This window comes from Rhineura floridana, chromosome 9 (genome assembly GCF_030035675.1).
Source record: "Rhineura floridana isolate rRhiFlo1 chromosome 9, rRhiFlo1.hap2, whole genome shotgun sequence".
Classification (NCBI taxonomy): Eukaryota; Metazoa; Chordata; class Lepidosauria; order Squamata; family Rhineuridae; genus Rhineura; species Rhineura floridana.
Genome location: NC_084488.1, coordinates 32,508,185 through 32,530,535, shown reverse-complemented (window position 1 = coordinate 32,530,535; position 22,351 = coordinate 32,508,185). Strand labels below are relative to the sequence as shown.

Sequence of the window (22,351 nt, the reverse complement as noted above, 5' to 3'; positions counted from 1 at the left end):
CCCATCCCTGGTGCAGTTTTTCCCTTGACCAGCAGTACTTCCGTCTTGTCTGGATTAAGTTTCAGTTTGTTAGCCCACATCCAGCCCTTCAGAGCCTCCAGGCACCGGTTTAGGATGAGCACTCCCTCCCTGCAATCAGGTGGTAGGGAGAGATAGAGCTGAGTGTCATCAGCATATTGATGACATTGTACTCCAAATCTCCTGATGACCTCTCCTTGCGGTTTCATATAAATGTTAAAGACCATGGGAGACAGAATGGGACCTTGCGGTACCCCACAGGCCAATGGCCAGGGGGTCGAGCAGTAGTCTCCCAGCACCATTTCCTGGGTCCTGTCCATCAGGTAGGACCGGAGCCACCATAAAACAGTGCCTCCCAATCCCATCCTAGCTAGATGGCCCAAAAGGATACCCTGGTCAATCGTATCGAAGGCCGCCGAGAGGTCCAGCAGCACCAACAGGGATGCACTCCCCCTGTCTGATGCCTGGCATAGGTCATCAAGCAGGGCGACCAAGGCAGTCTCTGTCCCATGGCCAGGCCTGAAGCCTGATTGAAAAGGGTCTAGATAGTCCGATTCACCCAGGAAAGCTTGGAGCTGAGCAGCCACTGCCCTCTCAATCACCTTGCCCAGCGGGGGGAGATTAGAGACTGAGCGGAAGTTGTTAGGATCCACAGGGTCTAACAAAGGCTTTTTTAACAAAGGTCTTATCACAGCCTCCTTCAACAATGTTGGCACAGAACCTTTCCTTAGGGAGGTGTTAATTAAATATGCCAAGCATTCAACCATTCCTCCTTTGGCAGATTTGATTAACCAGGATGGGCAAGGGTCCTCAACCATGGAATTTCTGTCAGTTTTGCTGGAGTTTTGTTGTAATGCCAATTGATTGCTCAAATGCTGTTTTTAGAACAGAAAGAATAAACCATATTTTTTTATGGTTGAATTGAGGCATGAAGCCATTTTGGATTCTAAAAAAATTTTTTTTGGCACAGGCAGCCTTGAAGATATGCTTTAGTTTTATATTCTTTTCTGCTTTTCAGTTTATTTCATAACATGATATTCATTATTTTGCTTCCTTATCTGTTTGACCTGGTTTTGTTTTGGACCATTACAAAGATTTTGGATGCAATCCAGCAGTGTTGATTGTTTTTTCTCCCATTCAAATCAATGGACTTTGAAAGTGCTGAGCTTTAGTTGGATTGTGCCCTGCATCAGTAGATGTGCCCTGCCAGATGTGATAGCTATATTTCTGCTTCTGCCACCATCATGTGGACTAAGCTGGGGGTTTGCTTTCAGGGCTGCCTGGGTAAAGAGTACAAAGCTCTCCCCATGCCCACAGATTTGCCTTACCTCCCCACAGCTCATCTCCCCACACACTTTTTCCACAACCATTGCTCTGTTGCCAGAAGTGACCATGAGTAAGAGAAAAGGAGTTCCATCACTCTCTCCAAGCACCATGTCCATGTAACCACTGGTCTGGAGTGTTTGCACCTTATGTTGGGTCAGGGGGACAGATTGGGGATTCTGTTGGTGTACCGCCCACCCTGCTGCCCAACAGACTCCCTAACTGAGCTGGCGGAGGTGGTCTCGGATGTTCTGCTGAGATCCCCTAGATTGTTGATGCTGGGAGATGTCAACATTCATGCCGAGGCCATCTTATCTGGGGCGGCTCAGGACTTCATGGTCTCCATGACAACCATGGGGCTGTCCCAATGCGCTACTGGCCCAACGCATGTGGCAGGACATACTCTAGACCTGATTTTTGCGACTGGACATGGAGATGGTGATCTGCATGTAGGGAATCTTACATCAATCCCTTTGTCATGGACAGATCACCGCTTGTTGAAATTTAGACTTACAGCGGCTTTTCCCCTCTGCAAGGGTGGGGGACCTATTAAGATGGTCCGCCCCCGGAGACTAATGAATCCGGATGGTTTTCAAAAGGCTCTGGGGAGTTTTCCGGCTGATAGGGCTGGCGCTCCTGTCGAAACCCTGGTCGAATTGTGGAATACTGAAATGACCCGGGCAGCTGACATGATCGCTCCTGCGCGCCCTCTCCTATGTAGAGCTCATACAGCTCCATGGTATACTCCAGAGCTGAGAGCGATGAAACATTATAGGAGACGGCTTGAGTGCAGATGGAGGCGGACTCCTGATGGATGCAATTATGCTCTGGTAAGTGCCTATACCAAGTTATATTTTGGAGCCGTGCAGGCAGCAGAAAAACAATATTTTGTTGCCACTATTAAATCTTCTATTTGCCGTCCGGCGGAGCTTTTTCAAATTGTCAGAGGGCTATTACATTCTAGCCCTAGGGACATGATACAATCATCCGAAGCACGCTGTAACGAATTTGCTAGGCACTTCCAGGATAAAGTCTCTTGCATCCGTCAGGACTTGGACTCCAATGTTTTAGCAGTTGAATCAAATGAGGTATCTGGAGCACAGCCTGGTCGTGATTTTTTGGATGAGTTTCAATTGGTGCAGCTTGAGGACGTTGACAAGGTGCTTGGACGGGTGCGAGCAACCACTTCTGTGTTGGATCCTTGCCCCTCTTGGCTAATAAAAGCTAGCAGGGATAGCACCACCAGCTGGGCCAGGGAAGTGATTAATGCCTCACTGCATGAGGGAGTGGTCCCTGGCTGCCTGAAGGCGGCAGTAGTGAGACCACTTTTGAAGAAATCTTCCCTGGACCCAGAAAACCTTAACAATTACAGGCTGGTAGCAAACGTTCCATTCTTGGGCAAGGTCCTTGAAAGAGTGGTTGCGGACCAGCTCCAGACACTCTTGGATGAGACCGATTATCTGGATCCATTTCAATCGGGCTTCAGGCCCGGTTTTGGCACGGAGACTGCCTTGGTCGCCCTGTATGATGACCTTTGTCGGGAGAAAGACAGGGGGAGTGTAACTCTGTTGGTTCTCCTTGACCTCTCAGCGGCTTTCGATACCATCGACCATGGTATACTTCTGGGGAGACTTGCGGATTTGGGAGTTGGAGGTACTGCTTGGCAGTGGTTCTGCTCCTACCTAGCGGGTCGTCTCCAGAAGGTAGTGCTTAGGGAGCATCGCTTGGCACCCTGGGCTCTCCAATACGGAGTTCCGCAGGGGTCAGTTCTGTCCCCCATGCTCTTTAACATCTATATGAAGCTGCTGGGTGCCGTCATCAGGAGTTTTGGAGTGCGTTGCCACCAGTATGCTGATGACACGCAGCTCTACTTCTCCTTTTCATCTTGTTCAGGTGAGGCTATCAAGGTGCTGAACCGAAGCCTGGCTGCGATAATGGACTGGATGAGAGCAAATAAATTGAAGCTCAATCCAGACAAGACTGAGACGCTGTTAATAGGTGGTTCTTCTGACCAGATGGTGGATGTTCAACCTGTTCTGGATGGGGTTGCACTCCCCCTGAAGGAGCAGGTTCGCAGCTTCGGAGTTCTTTTAGAACCATCCCTGTCACTGGAGGCCCAGGTAGCCTCGGTGGCACGGAGTGCTTTCTACCAAGTTCGGCTGGTGGCCCAGCTACGCCCCTATCTGGACAGGGAAAACCTTGCTTCAGTTGTTCATGCTCTGGTAACCTCTAAATTAGACTACTGCAATTGTCAGGCCCAGGATGTGACTCAGGAACCAGACCAACGGCTGTAGTTAATTCGTGTTTTATTAGGGTAATGTCCAAACAAAGACTGCATTTTCTCATGAAGCAATACAGGGATATAGGTCCTGCGGCATTGGGAGAAAGTTGACAGAGCAAGACTTCTTCCTGCCTGTTCTTTAAGAAGGGGCCAAACGGGAGCACAATCTTTCGCTCCTCCTTAACTGCCCCTCAGGTACTGCCCGCCTTCCCCCCCTTCTCTCCTGTCTTTTCAGCTGTCTGTGTGTGCGCGGTGAGGGGGGAAGCATCACCCCCTCCTCTTCTGAAGTTTCCGATTCCAGGATGGGGGATAGGGGAGGGGCTGATGGTAAACTGCCTCCCCGCTTTTCGGCTGTGAGCAGCCCTCCCTCTTTCCCCTCTTGCTCTGAGCCTGAAAGAGGGGGAGGCGTGAGAATGTCCAGGGAGGGCTCAGGCTCCCTGTTGCTAAGCGACCTTATCACTGGCAGTTCCTCTGTTTCGTCTTCGCTCCAAAGGGGGGAAGTTCCTCCCCCTTCCCTCTGCCATCCATCCGAATACTCTTCTCCCAAGTCTCCGGGATCCAGCTCCCCGGGATTGGGACCCCAGCTCTGCCTTCCGACACCATCCCCCCTCCCAGGCTGTGCCCCCCTCCCCTTGTCTGGCTTGGGACGGTGGGGAAAACGTTGATGGAAAAGTTTTACCAATTCTGGAGCATGCACATCAGCTGCATCTTCCCATGATCTTGCAGCCACCCCATAGCCTTTCCAGTGAATCAAGTACTGCAGCTTGTGGCGTCTGATCCTGGAATCTAAGATCTCCTCAACTTCAAACTCAAGCTGCTCATTTACCAGGAGTGGAGCTCCGGGAGGTTCCTCCGGCCGTAACTCACTGGGAGGGGCGGCTTTCGTTAAGAGGGATTGATGGAACACAGGATGTATTTTAAACGTGTCAGGCAGCTTCAGTCGGTACGCCACGGGATTGATTTGAGTTTCTGCATCTTCTTGTTGTGCCTTTTTGAGTTCCTCTTCCCATGAAGGCTGGCATACTCCCAACGTTAATTTCTCTGGCGGGATTATGTACTGAGGCTGGTCCTCGGATTCACTTTCTTTGTATTGTGGCTGTCTGGATAAGGCATCCGCTCTCTGGTTTTTGGCTTGGGCATGGTAAGTAATCTGGAAGTTAAACCTAGTGAAGAACTGGGACCATCTTATCTGTCTCTGGTTCAGCTTTCTGGCGGTTTGGAGGCTTTCAAGATTCTTGTGGTCGGAGCGCACTTCAATTCGATGAGAGGTCCCCTCTAGGTATTGTCTCCAGTTTTCAAAAGAGTCCTTGATGGCCAGCAGCTCCTTCTCCCAAACTGTGTAGTTCTTCTCTGCAGGCTTTAACTTCCGAGAGAAGTACGCACAGGGGTGCAGCTCCTTCCCTTCTTGGTCTAATTGTAGCAGGACCCCCCCGATGGCAAAATCTGAAGCATCTGCTTCCACTACGAAAGGGCGGTTCGGATCAGCAAAGCGCAGAATGGGCTCGGTAGCAAACCTTCTCTTCAGCTCCTCAAAGGCCTCGGTGGCGTTCTCTGTCCATTGAAACTTCTTCTTCCCCCTTAAACAGTCAGTCAGAGGAGCTGTTAATTTGGAAAACCCTGGAATGAACTTTCTGTAATAATTGGCAAACCCCAAAAACGGTTGTACATCTTTTTGGTGACAGGTTGGCCCCAGTCCAATATGCAGCTTACTTTCCCTGGGTCCATCTCCACGCCTTCCGCTGAGATTCGATATCCAAGGAAGTCTAGAGACTTGAGGTCAAATCCACATTTCTCTAATTTAGCATACAGGTGATTTTCTCTCAGCCTCTTCAACACCGTCTTCACATGCTGGTCGTGGTCTTCCTGGTTCTTTGAGAACACCAGGATATCATCTAAGTAACAGATTACATACGTGTGCAACAAGTCTCTAAACACGTCGTTCATGAATTTTTGAAAAATTCCTGGACTTTCACAAAGCCCGAACGGCATGACCAGGTATTCATACTGTCCGTAAGCGGTCAAGAATCCTGTTTTCCATTCATCTCCCTCCTTCATTCTGATCAGATTGTACGGTCCTCTCAAATCCAACTTCGTGAAGATTTTTGCAGAGCGCAGTCGGTCCAGCAACTCTGAGATCAGGGGCAGCGGGTAGCTGTTGGGGATGGTGATCTGGTTCAATGCGCGATAGTCGTTACAGGGTCTGAGTTCCCCCCCTTCTTTTTCACAAACAATAGTGGCGCTCCAGCAGGGGATTGTGAGGGGCGTATGAATCCTCGCCTCAGGTTTTTATCCAGGAATTCCTTCAGGGCCTCCCTCTCATTCTCTGTGAGAGAGTAGATTCTCCCTGATGGGATGCTGGCTCCTGGCACTAGGTCAATCGCACAGTCGTAAGGGCGGTGGGGGGGTAAAGTCTCTGCCTCTTTTTCATCAAACACATCTTTGAATTCTTCATACTTTGGCGGCAGGGTCACTTGCTCGATCCCTTCCACTGCCCCCGCTAGGGTGTTCTTGATTCCTTCAGGTTGACAGTTCTCCTGGCAATACTGTGAGGTGAACCACACCACTGCCTCCTTCCAACTTATTTTGGGTTCATGCTTTGCTAGCCAGGGCATTCCCAGAATCACCTCAAAGTTCGAGAGATCTGACACGTATAGCGAAATGAACTCTTTGTGCCCAGGGATTTGAAGTTTCACTTCCTCCGTGGCTTGTGTCACCCCTCCTGACTTCAGGGGTCTCCCATCGATAGTCTCCACAGCTAGGGGAGCATCCAGTTTCCACCGGGAAATTCCATGACGCTTGACTAACTTTGCATCAATAAAATTTGTGGAGGCTCCACTGTCAATTAAGGCAGTGGAATTAAACACCACTCCTCCGGAAGTTGTAATCCGAATAGGCAAGACCAACACCCCCTTTGAGGGAGGTTGGATCGTTGGGGGGCCTTTATACAATGCTGCCCCCAGTCCACCGGCCTGCACGTGGACTGGGTGTTCTAGTTTCCCAATGGCTCGGCTTTCCCCCCTTTCAGTCCACAGTCTCTGGCCACATGGCCCGGCTTTGAACAATAAAAGCATAAACTTTCCCGGCGTCGTCTTTCCTTTTCTTCCGACAGTCTTGGCCTAGCCCCTCCCTGTCCCTCAGCTGCATTACCTGCCATCCCTGCAGTGGGAAGGGTCTTGTTGCGGGATGCCGAGGCTGAGTATCTCAGGACCTCCTGCTTCCTTTCCAGGTGCCTTCCTTCCATCCGGTGATCTATCTGTAGGCATAGCCGGATGAGCCCTGGTAGGTCAGCGGGGGGGGGAGGTCCTGGCCAACTCATCCAGGATTTCAGCATTTAATCCACTCCGGTACATAAACATCAGGGCGGCGTCATTGTAACCAGTTTCCTGGGACAGAATTTTAAAAGCGTTAGTGTACTCGGAAACAGTCCCTTTAGCTTGCTTCAGAGCGCCTAGTTGCCGCGCTACTGTTTCAGCCCTTTGCGGGTCTTGAAACATCTTGGTCATCTCCTGTATAAATCCTCTGTACCTTCCTAAGACAGTATCCTTTCTCACGAGATACGGAGTCACCCATTTTGCAGCTTCTCCCTCCAGGAGGCTAATCACGAAAGCTACTTTAGCCCCATCGTCTGGAAATTCCGTGTGCCTGACATCCAGATATAACTCACATTGAGCCACGAAGGTTGCCAACTGATCACTTTGTCCCGCGTATTATGGGGGCAATCCAATGGGAACCTTTACTACGGCAGCTGGAGGGGCTGTTCGCATCTGGTCTATCGTGGCCTTCAAGGTTTGATTATCCGTCTTCAGCGCCTTGACTGCTGCTAGCAGGGCTTGAACATCCGTCTGCAAATCAGCTACCTTAGTCCTCAAGAGTTTCACTTCTTCCGTCTCAGAAGTGGGGTTCGTCCCCCCCGCTGCTCTCTTTGACATCTTGTCCCAGTCAAGTGAAGAGAGCGTTGAGGGTGATTTAGGTGGCTCTGTCAAGCTGTCAGGCCCAGGATGTGACTCAGGAACCAGACCAACGGCTGTAGTTAATTCGTGTTTTATTAGGGTAATGTCCAAACAAAGACTGCATTTTCTCATGAAGCAATACAGGGATATAGGTCCTGCGGCATTGGGAGAAAGTTGACAGAGCAAGGGACTTCTTCCCGCCTGTTCTTTAAGAAGGGGCCAAACGGGCACGCAATCTCTCGCTCCTCCTTAACTGCCCCTCAGGTACTGCCCGCCTTCCCCCCCTTCTCTCCTGTCTTTTCAGCTGTCTGCGTGTGCGCGGTGAGGGGGGAAGCATCACCCCCTCCTCTTCTGAAGTTTCCGATTCCAGGATGGGGGATAGGGGAGGGGCTGATGGTAAACTGCCTCCCCGCTTTTCAGCTGTGAGCAGCCTTCCCTCTTTCCCCTCTTGCTCTGAGCCTGAAAGAGGGGGAGGCGTGAGAATGTCCAGGGAGGGCTCAGGCTCCCCGTTGCTAAGCGACCTTATCACTGGCAGTTCCTCTGTTTCGTCTTCGCTCCGAAGGGGGGAAGTTCCTCCCCCTTCCCTCTGCCATCCATCCGAATACTCTTCTCCCAACTCTCCGGGATCCAGCTCCCCGGGATTGGGACCCCAGCTCTGCCTTCCGACAGCAATGCACTCTACGTGGGGCTGCCCTTGAAGACAGTTCGGAAACTACAGCTCGTGCAGAATGCAGCGGCCAGACTGATAACTGGGACCAGGTGGTCCGAACATACAACACCGATTCTGGCCCGCTTGCACTGGTTGCCTATATGTTTCCGGGCTCGATTCAAGGTGCTGGTTTTAACCTATAAAGCCTTGCACGGCACGGGGCCACAATACCTGATGGAATGTCTCTCCCGATACGAACCTACCCGTACACTCCGCTCAACATCGAAGGCCCTCCTCCGGGTGCCTACTCAGAGAGAAGCCCGGAAGGTGACAACAAGAAAAAGGGCCTTCTCAGTGGCGGCCCCCGAACTATGGAATATTCTTCCTGATGAGGTATGCCTGGCGCCAACATTACTATCTTTTCGGCGCCAGGTAAAAACCTTCCTCTTCTCCCAGGCATTTTAGTTTTAGTTTTTTTTTAGCTTTTTAGCATTTTAGTGTTTTAGTATTTCAGCTTTTAATATTTAATATGCATTTGTATGTATATACATATGCTTTAATTTTTGTTTTTTGTTTTTTATCATTAATTTTTATTCAAAGTTTCAAAAAACAAAACAGAACAAAAAAAAACAAAAAACAAAACAAATTAATAACTTATACATCGGGTTAGGGACCAGGCCCCCACCATAAAGCGGAAATCGCTGTAAAGCGGAACCCATAGACTATAATGGGGCCGTCGTGCGAAAATTTCACAAAATGTCGCAAAATCTGCTTTAAAAAGTGGAATTTCCCACTGCCGCATTAGCAGAACGCCGGAATGCGAAGCGCCGGTAAGCGGGGCCCTACTGTATTTCAATATTTTACAGCGCTTTAGAATTTTCCCACAGTTAAATTAGAAAAACAATTGAAAAACCTTCCAAGCTGATGTTGAGATTTTAAATAGAAAGTAGGCTATAGAAAAGAATTGTTTAGGCTTGACATATTTTAAACAAATACAGATATATACTGTCAGAGCTTGGGAACAAGAATATCTAACAGAAAAGGGAGAGAGAAAACTATTTGGATCCACAGAATAGTGGAGACAATGAAGGCGGGAAGCTAGAGCATTTTGAACTTATCCTCTGTTGTACTGGGAGAGGGGGTCACTGGCCAGTTTGATGCCTGCATGATTCTGCACCTCTCCATTATTGTAGGAAATGTAGGGGTCTCTGTTTATTTCTACAGTTTTGTATTCCAAAATGTATGTGAAGGTTGAGGAGGTATATGTGTGTTTTTTCTTTAGAGATGTATTTAAGGTTACACCAGATGATACGGTGTTTATGGCCTCTCCCTTGACATTTGATCCATCTGTAATTGAACTGTTCATTGCTCTGGCAAGTGGAGCTTCCCTGCTTATAGTTCCTAACCTGATTAAGATGATGCCACAGGAATTATCTGAGGCTCTCTTTCTGCGCCACAGAGTGTCTGTATTACAGGTATGATATAAGAAGTGATAAATGAGTGTCTTGCTAATTGCTGTTTGCTCTGAATTCTGCTTTTGCACAGTACTGGAATGCAGTGATGATTAATCAGTGCAGTAATTTTCCTTGCTCTGTATCTTTTTTTTAAATTTCTTGATGAAAATGTTGACCCAGCTGTGAAAAAGGTGAATTCCATATTAGGGATCATTAGGAAAAGGATTGAAAATAAAACAACTAATATCAAATCTAAGATGAAACCACAGTTGGGATACTGCGTTCTATTCTGGTCTCTGCACCAAAAAAGGATATTGTAGAGGTGGAAAGGGTTAGGAAATGGGAAGCAAAATGATCACAGGGCTGGAACAACTTCCCTGTGAGAAAAGGTTTTTATTTGGGGCTTTTTAGTTGAGAAAAAAGTAGAGGGGGGTACCTGGTAGAGGTGTATAAATTTACATATGGTATAAATGGATATATGTAAATGGTGTAAATGGATAGAAAAGAGGCCCTTCTCTATAGATTGCCTTCTAGAACTGAATTGCTCCCAGGCATCTGTGAGCAACTTGAAACCCTGTCCAGATGTCCCAGCCCAAAGTCTGAGAATATCCTAGTCCTAGATTAGTAGAACCAGAAATAATGGATGATTGTATGGTTGGTCAGCAGCCACACAACTGATTCTGCTGATTTCTCCCTCCATCCAACATTAACAGTTTCCAAACAGCATGAAAGGCACAGAAAGATACACTGCTGACATTACCACCTCGTAATTTAAATGGATGGTAGCAGAGGGACCCTCCTTAGGTCCAGCTGGCACCCTTCTGCAATCTGCAGGCTGTCCATAGGGCTTCCAGTTGCCTGTTTCTACTGTATATGGTAGTATAAGTAGTATCTGATGTATGACAGATACTTATCTGGAAACTATTTTTTATCATGTGTAGGCTACACCAACACTTCTGAGAAGATTTGGAGTTCAGCGCATTAAATCAACAGTGTTGTCTGCTAATACTTCACTCCGAATCTTAGCTCTTGGTGGAGAAGCATTCCCTGGACTAACTGTGCTAAGAAGCTGGAAAGGAAAGGGAAACAAAACACACATGTTTAATATATATGGTATTACAGAAGTCTCCTGCTGGGCCACATGCTACAAGGTTCCTGAAGAGGTTTTCAGTTCTGATCACCGGTAGTAAATGTCATTCTGTTTTGCTCCCTGCATGCACACTTTAGTAGATAAATAAATTATAAAAAAGCGTAGGAGCACAAATCCTTTGTAGATGGAACAACCTTAATGTATTTCTGTGAGTGCCTGGTGTGAGGAAGAAGTATAGAAGCAGGCCCTTAATATATGACTTGTTCTTTCACGGCCATTTTAGTCACAAGTCATGTTTGGAATGGTGTTTATGTTGTACTTATTAATCTAAATGATACTTCACATCAGCTGAAGCATCTGTTAATAGTTTATGTATTTTGCAAAGATGCTTTCTTCTTTAAACATCTACATGAAACCACTGGAGGTTTGGGCTGAGATGTCATCAATATGCAGATGAGATGCAGCTCTCTCTCTCTTTTCCATCTTCTGATACCAAGGAGGTGGTCTGGGGGCTATATTGGGGTAGATGATGGCAAAAATTAAACCAGACAATATAGAAGTGTTATGAGTTAAGAAATCTGTAGCTCTGGATGATGATTCCAATTGGTCCTGGATGGAGTTTCTTTCCCCCTACATCATTTGGGAGTGCTGCTGGATCCTGCTATTTCAGTATTTAAGAACGTCTGTCCCTGTCTCCCACTTCTGCCTAACTTTTCATTTTCTTCTCCTTGGTTTTAGATTTGATTCCCTTGCACCACTGGGAACCCCACTGTCTGGAACAACAATTGAAGTCAAAGATGCTCATGGTTCTGCCGTTCTTGAAGGTGAAGGTCAAGTGTTTATAGGTGATTATCTAATATTTTTAATTATGGAATTCACTACCTGAAGATGTAACTGGTTTTAAAAGATTAGACAAATCCATTATGGCTGCATCTATCAACAGTACTGGTCGTGCTGGCTACACTGAACCTCTCGATTCAGAGGCAGTATGCCCTGTTTAAGATCTTAAGAAGAGCCCTGCTGGATCAAACCAAAGGCACATATAGACCAGTATTCCATTCTGACAGTGGCAAATATAACCAAATGCCAATGGGAAGCCATAAGCAAGATATGAGCACAATAACACTCTCCCTCAAAGAAGTTTGTGACTTCTTAGTGGTATCTGTTTGGCAAGTACTGGAAACCAGATGTTGGACTAGATGGAACTTTGTTCTGATCCAGCAAAGCTTTTATTCATTCTTAACTGCTTTTAGAACTGCTGGAGGCAGTCCTATGATTTTATCTACTGGTAACTTGAAACCTTTGAATAAAATAGTAGTACTGTGGAGCAGGTTTGCTAGTTTCCATTTGGTTTTAAAAGATCATTGTTTTCTGTTCTTGTTAGCTGGGCATCTGATACTGACATTCCTAAATTCTCTGAAACAAAAGCGAAATTGGGTGTTTTTGGTTGCCATTATCCTAAGAAGACTTTGTAAAGACACATCAGTCAAATTTTAAATAATCAGACAGCATGTTCTTTTTGTAATCCTCTTTACTGAGATTAGGATTATTGTTTGATTCAGTATAGCAGGGGAACATTTTTCAGCCCAAGAGCCACATTCTGTCATAGGTAAGTATTTGGGTTTCATATGCCAGTGTTGTAACATGACATCTGAATGCAGCCATTATAGTGACCACATTCCCAGCACAAATGTTTCAGATTTTTAATGTACTATTTTTTATTTTGCCTTCCCAGCTTCACTGGTTTATCTGTTACTTGCTTTTGTTAATCTGCTCTGTAGCCATCTTTCTGACTTCTCCTGGCTGGTTGTTGGCCTCTTTGGTCTGCATTGTGTGGATTAATGGGGAGGGAAACCAACATATTACATGATCTTGTTTTGTACAGGAGGTAAAGAACGTGTCTGCTTTCTTGATGATGAAGTAACACTGCCGATGGGCACAATGAGAGCAACTGGAGACTTTGTAAGAATTAAAGATACTGAAATGTTTTTCTTGGGGCGAAAGGACAATCAAATTAAGCGTCATGGCAAGCGTCTCAATATTGAATATGTACAACAGGTAATGTAATAAATAACAGAGGGTTCTTAAGTAGATTGAGTATACATACCACTAGCAGGACATTCATTGTAACTGGGTTGAGATCAGATGTCTTGGAGATTGGCACCATTACTTTTCCACTAGTATACCTTTTTTAGTTACTTTTGATGATCTTTCCCCTGTTGGTGAAGTTGGGTGTGCTGTATGTGGTCACACTGGAGAGCAAAGCACAAAAGGTAACATGGTTGGATGGGTCTCTATAGACAGGAGGGTCCCCCAAGAAATTCTTGCCTTGAAAAACACCTATACCTCATCCTATCATTGGCAGTGATTTAGGGCTGCACATGCATGCTACTTTTATTCTGCCTTTGAGTGTTAAATAGCAGAGAATAGCATGCAGGCATGTTCTCTCAAATAGCCAAGGACTGGTTATTACACTGAAGGGGAAGCAAGCAGTTTGCATTCAGAAAATGTTTGGTGTGGTACCTGCCCTTGGAGCCCCCACTGGAGACCCTCTACTTGAGGCATGTACTTCTTGTATGACCAGAGCATAGGCTACCGTCTCTGTCTACTTCTCTCTACTCTAATTTTTTGATAGATCCTTATTTGTACTTTTCTAAAATAGTATTGTGTTCAGAAACAATTATTTGATCACTAATGATTAGATACTTTCGTTTTGCTGTGCAGAATATTGTTCTACAGAAAATGGCCAATATAAGATACATTTTTGAAACTCTAAAATTATTCTCTGTGGTTATTAATGGCCTAGACTTTTTCAGAAGAAGATAGTTATTTTTGTCAAATTAGAACATGCAAATAGTACTCACAGCCAACAGTATTTGGAAGTTCCTCCTTAATTTTCATTCACATCATGTGATTGGAATTTATGATATGACTGAAATTTTTGTTGTCAAGTGACTATCTCATGATTAAAGTATTTGTATTCATTGCCAGTGTTGGTCCCCCCCCCGCCTCTCTCTGTAGCTGATAAATAGCTACCTTTCAAGCATTCTGTGTAACTGGAATATTTATATACTCCTACACTGATAGAAGTTTATTCATTGTCTAGATCCAGTAGTGCAGCAACATCTACCAAGATTCTCAAGTTACATATTTTGCCCATTCTTCAGTGCAGTAATTCTTATGGCCAGTAAATTTTATTTGAATTATAAAATGAAGGAAGAGTGGAGGAAAATAGAGACATCTGATGTTCTTTTCCTTATATGTTGCTTGTGACTTTCTGCAATTCTTGTCAAAGTAAAGTAAGAATAAGTATTTTATTCTGCAGATTGCAGAAGACTACTATCAAGTGGAAACATGTGCTGTGCTGTGGTATCAACAGGAAAAATTAATTCTGTTTGTTGTGCCCAAAGGCATTTTAATAAAAAGTGACCTTTTAAAGAAACTCCAGGAAAGTCTTCCTAGCCATGCAGTCCCAGATGATCTTTTGCTGATTGACACTTTACCATTCACATCACATGGTAAAAGAAATTATGTTTAAATAAACTTCCATATTAATTTATATTAAGCACTTTTCCATTTTAAAAAGTAGCTCAAATTGAATTATATTATTTAAAAGCATGTACAGCACAGATGCAGTACAAACATCCAAGCATACCAAGTTTTAAGAGCCTGAAAAAATAAGAAGGTCTAAACATGACAGCAGCAATTATACAGAAATCTCACTTGTCAAGTCTCCTTGGGGTATCTGTTCTGCAATTGCAGCATAGCTTTGCAAGCAGTATTATACAACCACAAGAGTGGCTGTATACTGTAGCCAGCATGGATTTTTCACATTGAAGATAGTTCGGAAACTACAGTTAGTCCAGAATGCAGCGGCCAGATTGTTGACGCGGACCAGAAGGTCCGCTCATATAACACCTGTTCTGGCCCATCTGCACTGGCTTCCTATTTGTTTCCGGGCTAAATTCAAAGTGCTGGTTTTGACCTATAAAGCCTTACACGGCATGGGACCGCAATACCTGGTGGAGCGCCTCTCCCAATATGAACCTACCCGTACACTGCGCTCAACATCTAAGGCCCTCCTCCGAGTTCCATCTCATCGAGAAGCTCGGAGGGTGGTGACTAGAAATAGGGCCTTTTCAGTTGTGGCTCCCGAACTATGGAATGGTCTCCCTGATGAGGTGTGCCTGGCGCCGACGCTGCTATCTTTTCGGTGCCAGGTGAAAACCTTTTTATACTCCCAGGCATTTTAAAGTGTATTTTACAGTATTTTAGCATTATTTTGTATTTTGACGTTGTTTGGTTCTTGTATTGTTTGTCTGTTTTTGGTTTTTGATTCATTGTACTTATTGTATTTATATATTGTACTTGTTTTTATTTTATGTACACCGCCCAGAGAGCCTTCGGACTTAGGGCGGTATATAAATTAAATTAAATAAATAAAAAATAAATAAAATATTCCTGATGAACCTTTGAGCCATAGCAAATACAATGAAGTGCTTAACTTTCATATAATGAAAAATTCTTTTCCTTTGTGTGTGTGTGTGTACAAAGGCAAAATTGATGTTTCTGAGCTGAGCAGGATTTACAGCAGCTGTTTGAACTCGAGGAGTGTCAGTAAGCTGAATAAGAAAGAATTGTGGAAGAGATTGCTGTGTTTATGGAAGGTAGTATTTTAAGTTGCAACTGTATCATAGCAATGGAGTTTTCATAAGCATTAGGAATAAGGGAAAAGAATACAGTATGAATACTTTTTTGTCATGTGCAGCATGTAATATAATTTCTGCCATTAATTTGGTATTTTAACACGGCTTCTTTGCAAGAGCTATACGGAAACAGTTATTTTTTTCCTCCAGAAGCTAAAGTTAGAGACTTAAATGTTGGTAAGCAATTGTAGCAAACAAGCTGAATTACTGCCATCTGATCTTTCAAAACTTTCAGAATATTTTGCAAGTCAAATAAGCTGTTAATACTTGCTTCACTGGGCATAATTGGAGCATAGATTTTTTTATATATATATAAATGTCTATTCTTCAGAGTTTCCTAATATATTTAGCTTTTAATTTTTATGAGCTGGAAACCGCATACAAATGGACAGAATTTTTATCCAGAGTTTTTAATGCAATTGTTTGTGTCTCCTTCTAGCATAGGCATCTGACTTCCATATTAATTTTAAGAATTATAAATAACAATAACCTACGCAGAAATTTCTATCCATCCTTATGCTATAGTCAAGTGTACAAGTTGTGAACACATTCTTTGATTGCATTGTTCTGTTCCAGCAGATGCCCCACACTAAGTTACAACCTCAGGCTAGTTGTGAGATATGAGAGAAAGTTAGAAGTGAACACAAAGAAAGATACTTCTTATTCTTTTGTTAGAGAAAAGGGGCCAACAAAAAACTGCCAGTTAGAGTAGACAATACTGGGCTAAGACTGACAAATAGTCTCAAATGGTAAAAGGCACCAGAGAGCTTTGCTTTGGGGTCCAACTGGACCATTTCATAGATATACATATGGTTGCCAAGACAGAAGCATCCCAAACCCTGAGATTTTGGGGGTGGGCCCTAGTGATGTCATGGGGGTGGGCCTGAGTGACGTCATTAAGCATGATACATTAAGCATCAACCGCAGTTGCTTTGCGCATACAATTCAAACAAAAACATATGTCTGATTGGAAATTAAGATAGAAATCTTAGCTAAAATATGGAGCCTGGGTAGGGAACATTTAATTTAGCCTACTTCCTTCTGGCAAGAAGGGTTTAAGTGCCCTCAGGCCAGCCCAGTCACCAGAAGGCCATGGCAGGAAGAAAGGAGCCCAGCTTTGTGGAGATGTTAGATGGGAGCATGCAGGAGTAAAGATGGATGCCCCCGAAGGCTGCAATTCTAACACACTTACTAAGGAACTAAGCCCCCTAGAACTTACTTCTGAGTAGTTATAGTTGGGATTGTGATGTTGGTAAAGCTTGACTAGGGATCCTCTACAAAGATATCCTTATCCAAACAGTGTTGGCAATCCCCTGCCTGGAATGCCCTGCCCCTGCTTTTTAACATGGCTGCTCCAAACTTCTTTACAGACTTGACCCTTCACTTCAGAAAGAGGTTTGAGAAATAAGTAAGAGTCAAGACAAACTCTACCCTTTTCTGTCTACTTTGCGGGCAGCTATAAACACTTTGACAGCCAACCCAATTCCAGTGAGTAATAATTGACAGAGAGAAAACACAAATGATTTGGTTTGGTCTACCTTCACAGGCAATAGCTTGGAAACAACAGCAGTTGCAGCCACACTTCCCAGTATGTGAATTCTCTTTTGCGACTATTGGGCAAGAAACAAACTGTCAAGTAAAGAACAAGGTCCATCATCAGTCAGTTTAAGGAGGTTGAGCACGTGTACATGGAACCACTGTTGTTGCTTCTAGGATGTAAGGGAGTGAGGTTAAAAGTAAATGAAATGCAAAAAGAAAAAAACTGATTTCCTAAATGCAATACCATACCAACCACAACAAGATTCTTATGAGTAAGGCAGAAAACTCAGCATCCCACAACTAGTTACACTGATTTACTTTTTAAAATGTTTATTGTATTGGATTGATGATTGTATTTTAGTATTATTTTGTTATTCATTGTATTTTTATGCTATTTTATGTTCCCCGCCCAGAGAGCTATTGCTAGTCGGGCGGTATATAAATTTAATAAATAAATAAAAATAGTCAGGTTTCCTAACCAAAAACCAAAACTAAAAAAGTCCTGGCAGCCAGCCAAGGTCACAGAAATCCCCTTGCAGCACAGTCTGACCTGGGGGCTACACTTAATGCAGATTGCTGTGGCACAATTGTTGACATGAGTGAGACCTTATCACATAATACCTCTGCTCTGAAATCTGTACTGGTTGCCGATTTGCTACCAGATCAAGTTCAAGGTCTGCTTTCTGTGTTACAAGTGCCGCATAGCTCTTACAAGAAATTGTCACTGCCTATTGATATTCGGTAGACACTTTCATTGTCCTCTTTTCAGCACCTGCTAAAAACATTTTTGTTTAGGCGGCCCTACCCAGGCATGTAGAAGCTATTATGTTTAAATCTGTTTTTAACTCATTGCTGGTTTTATTATTTTGCATGTTTTAAATACCAGTCTAACTGGTTTTGCCAATAATTTTATTGTTTTAATTCCTTCTGTAAACTACTTTGAGGGGTTTTTTTTACAATAAAGTGGTATATAGATATTGTAAATAAAATGCATAAATACATTTTGGAGTCAATATGGCCCTTGGCTCTCTGTCCACTTTTAGAAAGAAAGGAATCTACCTTATACCAACTCCGGCCATTTGGTACCATCTAGCTCAGTATTGATGACATGGACTAGCACTGGCTCTGCAGGATTCCAGTCTCTTCCAGAAATTGAAGTTTGGACCTTTGCATGCAAAGCATGTGCTCTACCACTGTGCTACAACCCTTCCCCTGTTTAAAAAGTATCTTTAAAATTTGTTTTTTTCAATTCACTAGGGCAGATCCACACCATTCATTTAAAGCACATTCAACACACATTTGAAGCACACGACTTCCACCACCGAATCATGGGAACTGTAGTTTGTTAAGGGTAATGGGAACTATAACTGTGAGGGGGAAAACTACACTTCCTAGGATTCTTTGGGAGAAGTTATGAGCTTTAAATGCGAGTTGCATGTCCTTTAAATGTATCGTGTGCATCTACTTCATAAACCTTGCCTGCATATAAATCGTTTTAGTTAATTTTTAAAAATAGAAATAGGTACAAAGTTTACTGGGTGACCATGGGCTACTCACCATCTCTCAGCCTAATTTGCCCCTCAGAATGAATACAACAGAGGGGAACTATGACCACCCATGAAAGAAGGGCACATTCAAAATGTAGAGGAAATTATCATGTACAACCGTAGTGTGAAATCAGATACTTATTGAGATATAGTATGAAGAAATATTTATATAAGCATGACTGTCAAAGATGTTTATTATGTACACAACCTGTAAAGATATTTATAGTGCAATCCTATGCATGTTTATTCAGAAGCAAGTCCCAATATATTAAATGGGGCTTACTCAAACAGGGAAGCACGCACAGAACTGTAACCTCAAGTGATAAGGAACTTCACTCACCCAACCCAAAATTTGGAATCATGCCACTTAAAGCTGTTTTGCAACTGCTTTATACTTGTTTTTATGGTTATTGGATTTTAAAGGGACTTATTTCTTTTTGTGAGTAGACTTGGTTTCCAGTCGGCAACCTTACCTCACAGGGATGTTAGAAAGACTCCATACACACACACTGGAGATGTATAATACATATACCCCACATAATAGTTAATTGTCAAAACAAGTTGGTCATTACAGAACTTTTTTAAAAAAAATCACTATTAGTTTCCTACATAATAAAGGTAGTGATGCCTAAGTAAGCCCTGCTTAATGTCTTTAAAAATGGGATTGGAGGGGGAGAGAAAGATTTACAAGACAATCCTTTGCCATGTTCACTCAAAGTCCCATTAATTTATAGCACAATCCTAACCATGTCCATTCAAAAGTAAGTCCTATTGAATTCAATAGGGTTTACTCCCACTATGTGCGATTAGCATTGCAAACTTTGCTCCCAGAAAAGTGAGGTTTTCAAAACAAGCTATAAATTATACAAATGAACTGCCCTCTTCAACAGCCCAGGAAAATTTAAACTTGTTTGACTCCTCATAATTAGAAAAGCATAACACATTGTAATGGCATTTAGTTGTGCTGCACACAGGAAAGAGACTTTTGCTACTGCTGAAAGTTATACATTTACTCAGTTTATGAGATTTTCAGACAAGCAGGAAAAAAACAGTTTTCTGGCCTTGCAGTGGGTTCTAGCTATTGCCTGGAGGTCAACAAATCACTTGTCAACCACAACCCTGAAGGCAGACATTGTGGGGAGAGTGACATTTTGGTATATATGTCTTGAACCAGACCACCTAGCAACTTAGTTTTTTTAAATGAAAGCTAAGAGTCCAGAGATTGGGGTGACCCACATGGAGACCCAGAGAGGACCCCAAACATCCAGAGTCTCCAGGCAAAAACCAGAGACCTGGCAACCCTACCTGCTGGTCCTGAATGTGGAGATACAACTGTTGAAAGCATGAGAACCCTGTTTTCCTCAATGCCATTCCTAAACCAAAGCTTAGGCTGCTATCCTGTACCCACTTACCTGGGAGTTAGCCCCCTTAAACACAAAGAGACTTACTTCTGGATTAGACCTATGTACTGGAAGTTAGCTATACAGTGAATTCTTAATGAGTTCAGCTCCCACACACCAAGAGACATATCTATGCTTCTTTGCAAAGTTTTTGCATTTGTCATTTGTGGAGTGCACTTATTGTACAGTAGTATCAACAGAAAATGATTTATAGGAGTACCTGATATCAGATGAATATACATCCTGGTTATTAGATAAAAGAGAAGGTCATACTACGGAGATTCAAAGAACTAGAAAACAAGGCAGAAGCATAAAAAGTACACTAAAGGGAAGGTGAAAACAATGTTCTTTAGAACCTCAGGGATTCTTACTGCCTGTTGCCCAAACAACTCACGTATCAATCTCAGCTTTTGCTTCACTCATTGGCTAAAAGCACCGAGAGACATTAACAGCCAGGCTGTCTCATTTCACAGAAATTGTTTAGAAACCTGCACATTTTGTTTCATAACTTTCTGTGAGGGCTAGAGATTTACTTTTTAAAAAAATGAAAGCTCAGAGTCTGTGGTCCCTGCCTGAGGCTCCAGTGAAGGCCTTTGTGGGTGTCATGGCATCCATGGACACCGGGTTGACAACCCGTGACATATATATAGTGGTATGTACATACTTTTATTAAAATGAAATAAATACAACCATTGGTTCTAACTTTTCTGTAGCAATGGTTGGGATACCTTTTTCAGCCCAAGGGTTGCATTCCTTCATGGGCAATCTCCTGGGAGCCACATGCCAGTGGTGAGCAAAGCAGACACAAAACTGGGCAGAGCCTTTGTACAATACAATGCACTCCAGCCATATAAAAGTCAAAGGTTTCTTTGCACACCCCACACCTCTCCATCCAGGCAAGAAAGAGACATTATCACAGTTTTAGGATAAATTCCAGCCACGCAAAAGCACTCGAGGAGGACACAGAACAGGACCAGTGAGTGGTGTAGCCTGAGCAAGGGACATGGCTAGGGAGGCAGACCACCTTCTGGAGGGCCACCTTCTGCCTCTAGGCCTGAAGTTTCCTACCCCTGCTCTATACTCTCTATAGGCTTCTTTGAGGGTCCTGGGGTCTTGTTGCCCCATAGATTGCCTTACTTCACTGTTGGGTGTGTGCAATTGTAGCATGTGTATGTGTGCACATTAGATGTTTTGCTTCTTTCCTTTGTCCCTAGGCTCTTCTAAATCTTCCAGAAGATTCTAGAAACATTTCAAAAGATTCACAGTTTTTGCTTAATGGTGGAGATTCCCTAAAATCACTACAATTCCATGATGAAATTGAACTTATGGTAGGCAAGACTGTCCCTGGTCTCCTGGAAATCATTCTCAGTAGATCCATTGAAGAGGTCTACAAACATATCTTAAAAACAGTTTTCCCAAACGAGGACCAAAACTTAAACTGTAACAGTGCTGTGAAAAGAAAACTGAGTGAAAGCAGTAGAGAGGAACTCAGTAAAAAGTGTATGGAGCTAAAACCTGAAAGGTCCCTGACAGCTGAGGCAAATACAGTTGGATTTATTGCAGTAAGCCGAGGAAACCGGTTGTTTTCTACAGATGAGCCCTTGAGGAACCAGAGTAATACAGAACAGGCAGGAGAGAATGAAGTTTTGAAGAGTAAGCTGGATAAAACAATTGCCAGCGATGCAAATATGGCTGAAGATTCTATACAGAAAACTCCTGTACAAGAGACTTTTGGAAGAACTGCTGAAAAGCTGATGTTGCATCTCAGATGGAAGTCAGACCTGGGCAAATGTGTGGATGCATCTCCACTAGTGGTCACTGACACATTATCTACCTTTGTATATGTTGGATCTCATTCTCACATGATTCAAGCAATTGACCTATATTCAGGAAAAGTCATGTGGGAAAGAAACCTTGCAGATCGCATTGAGTCATCTGCCTGTGTATCTAAGTGTGGAAACTTCATAATTGTTGGTAGGTATTTAAGTACTGCTTTCCCTTTTACTTTGACATTCTAAGCTAGGGGTGGCTAACCCTCTGTCTACAGGTCTTATCCACTTCCACAAGCAAATCCTCCCAAAGACATTACCAATTTTGGCAGCGGCAGCACTAAAACAACAACAACAATAATGAAAGCATACATGGTGCTGGTTGTGGAGAAGGGAACCTTTTTGCCCAGCCCAGCAGCCTGATTGATTATTTGATGAGCAGGGAGGGGGATGATAAACAGATCACTTGAGGATGCAGGACTGTGTTCTCTGTGTGGGTGCAAGGGTATGTGGTGGCTACACTCATTTTTGGTGACATGAACCACTGGATCTAGCCCTCAGAAGGTGGGCCAAGGGTGAATAAGGCTCTTGGGCTAAACAATGTTAGCCATTTCTGTTCTAAGCC

At 43.7% G+C, this 22,351-nt stretch overlaps 1 protein-coding gene across 6 annotated transcripts in view; it reads left to right on the top strand.

The window, feature by feature from the left end:
- The window catches only part of AASDH (aminoadipate-semialdehyde dehydrogenase), a 37,328-nt gene that overhangs the window by 9,808 nt on the left and 5,169 nt on the right, over nucleotides 1-22,351 (top strand). For 5 of the 6 annotated variants that reach the window (XM_061585244.1, XM_061585240.1, XM_061585242.1 and 2 more), the window contains 7 exons: nucleotides 9,504-9,696; nucleotides 10,617-10,858; nucleotides 11,504-11,610; nucleotides 12,651-12,823; nucleotides 14,091-14,283; nucleotides 15,320-15,432; nucleotides 21,172-21,931. In XM_061585244.1, the coding sequence (XP_061441228.1) occupies nucleotides 9,504-9,696; nucleotides 10,617-10,858; nucleotides 11,504-11,610; nucleotides 12,651-12,823; nucleotides 14,091-14,283; nucleotides 15,320-15,432; nucleotides 21,172-21,931 (1,781 nt within the window). The remainder of the gene's footprint in view (nucleotides 1-9,503; nucleotides 9,697-10,616; nucleotides 10,859-11,503; nucleotides 11,611-12,650; nucleotides 12,824-14,090; nucleotides 14,284-15,319; nucleotides 15,433-21,171; nucleotides 21,932-22,351) is intronic. The other variant, XM_061585246.1, reaches the window with a different exon arrangement.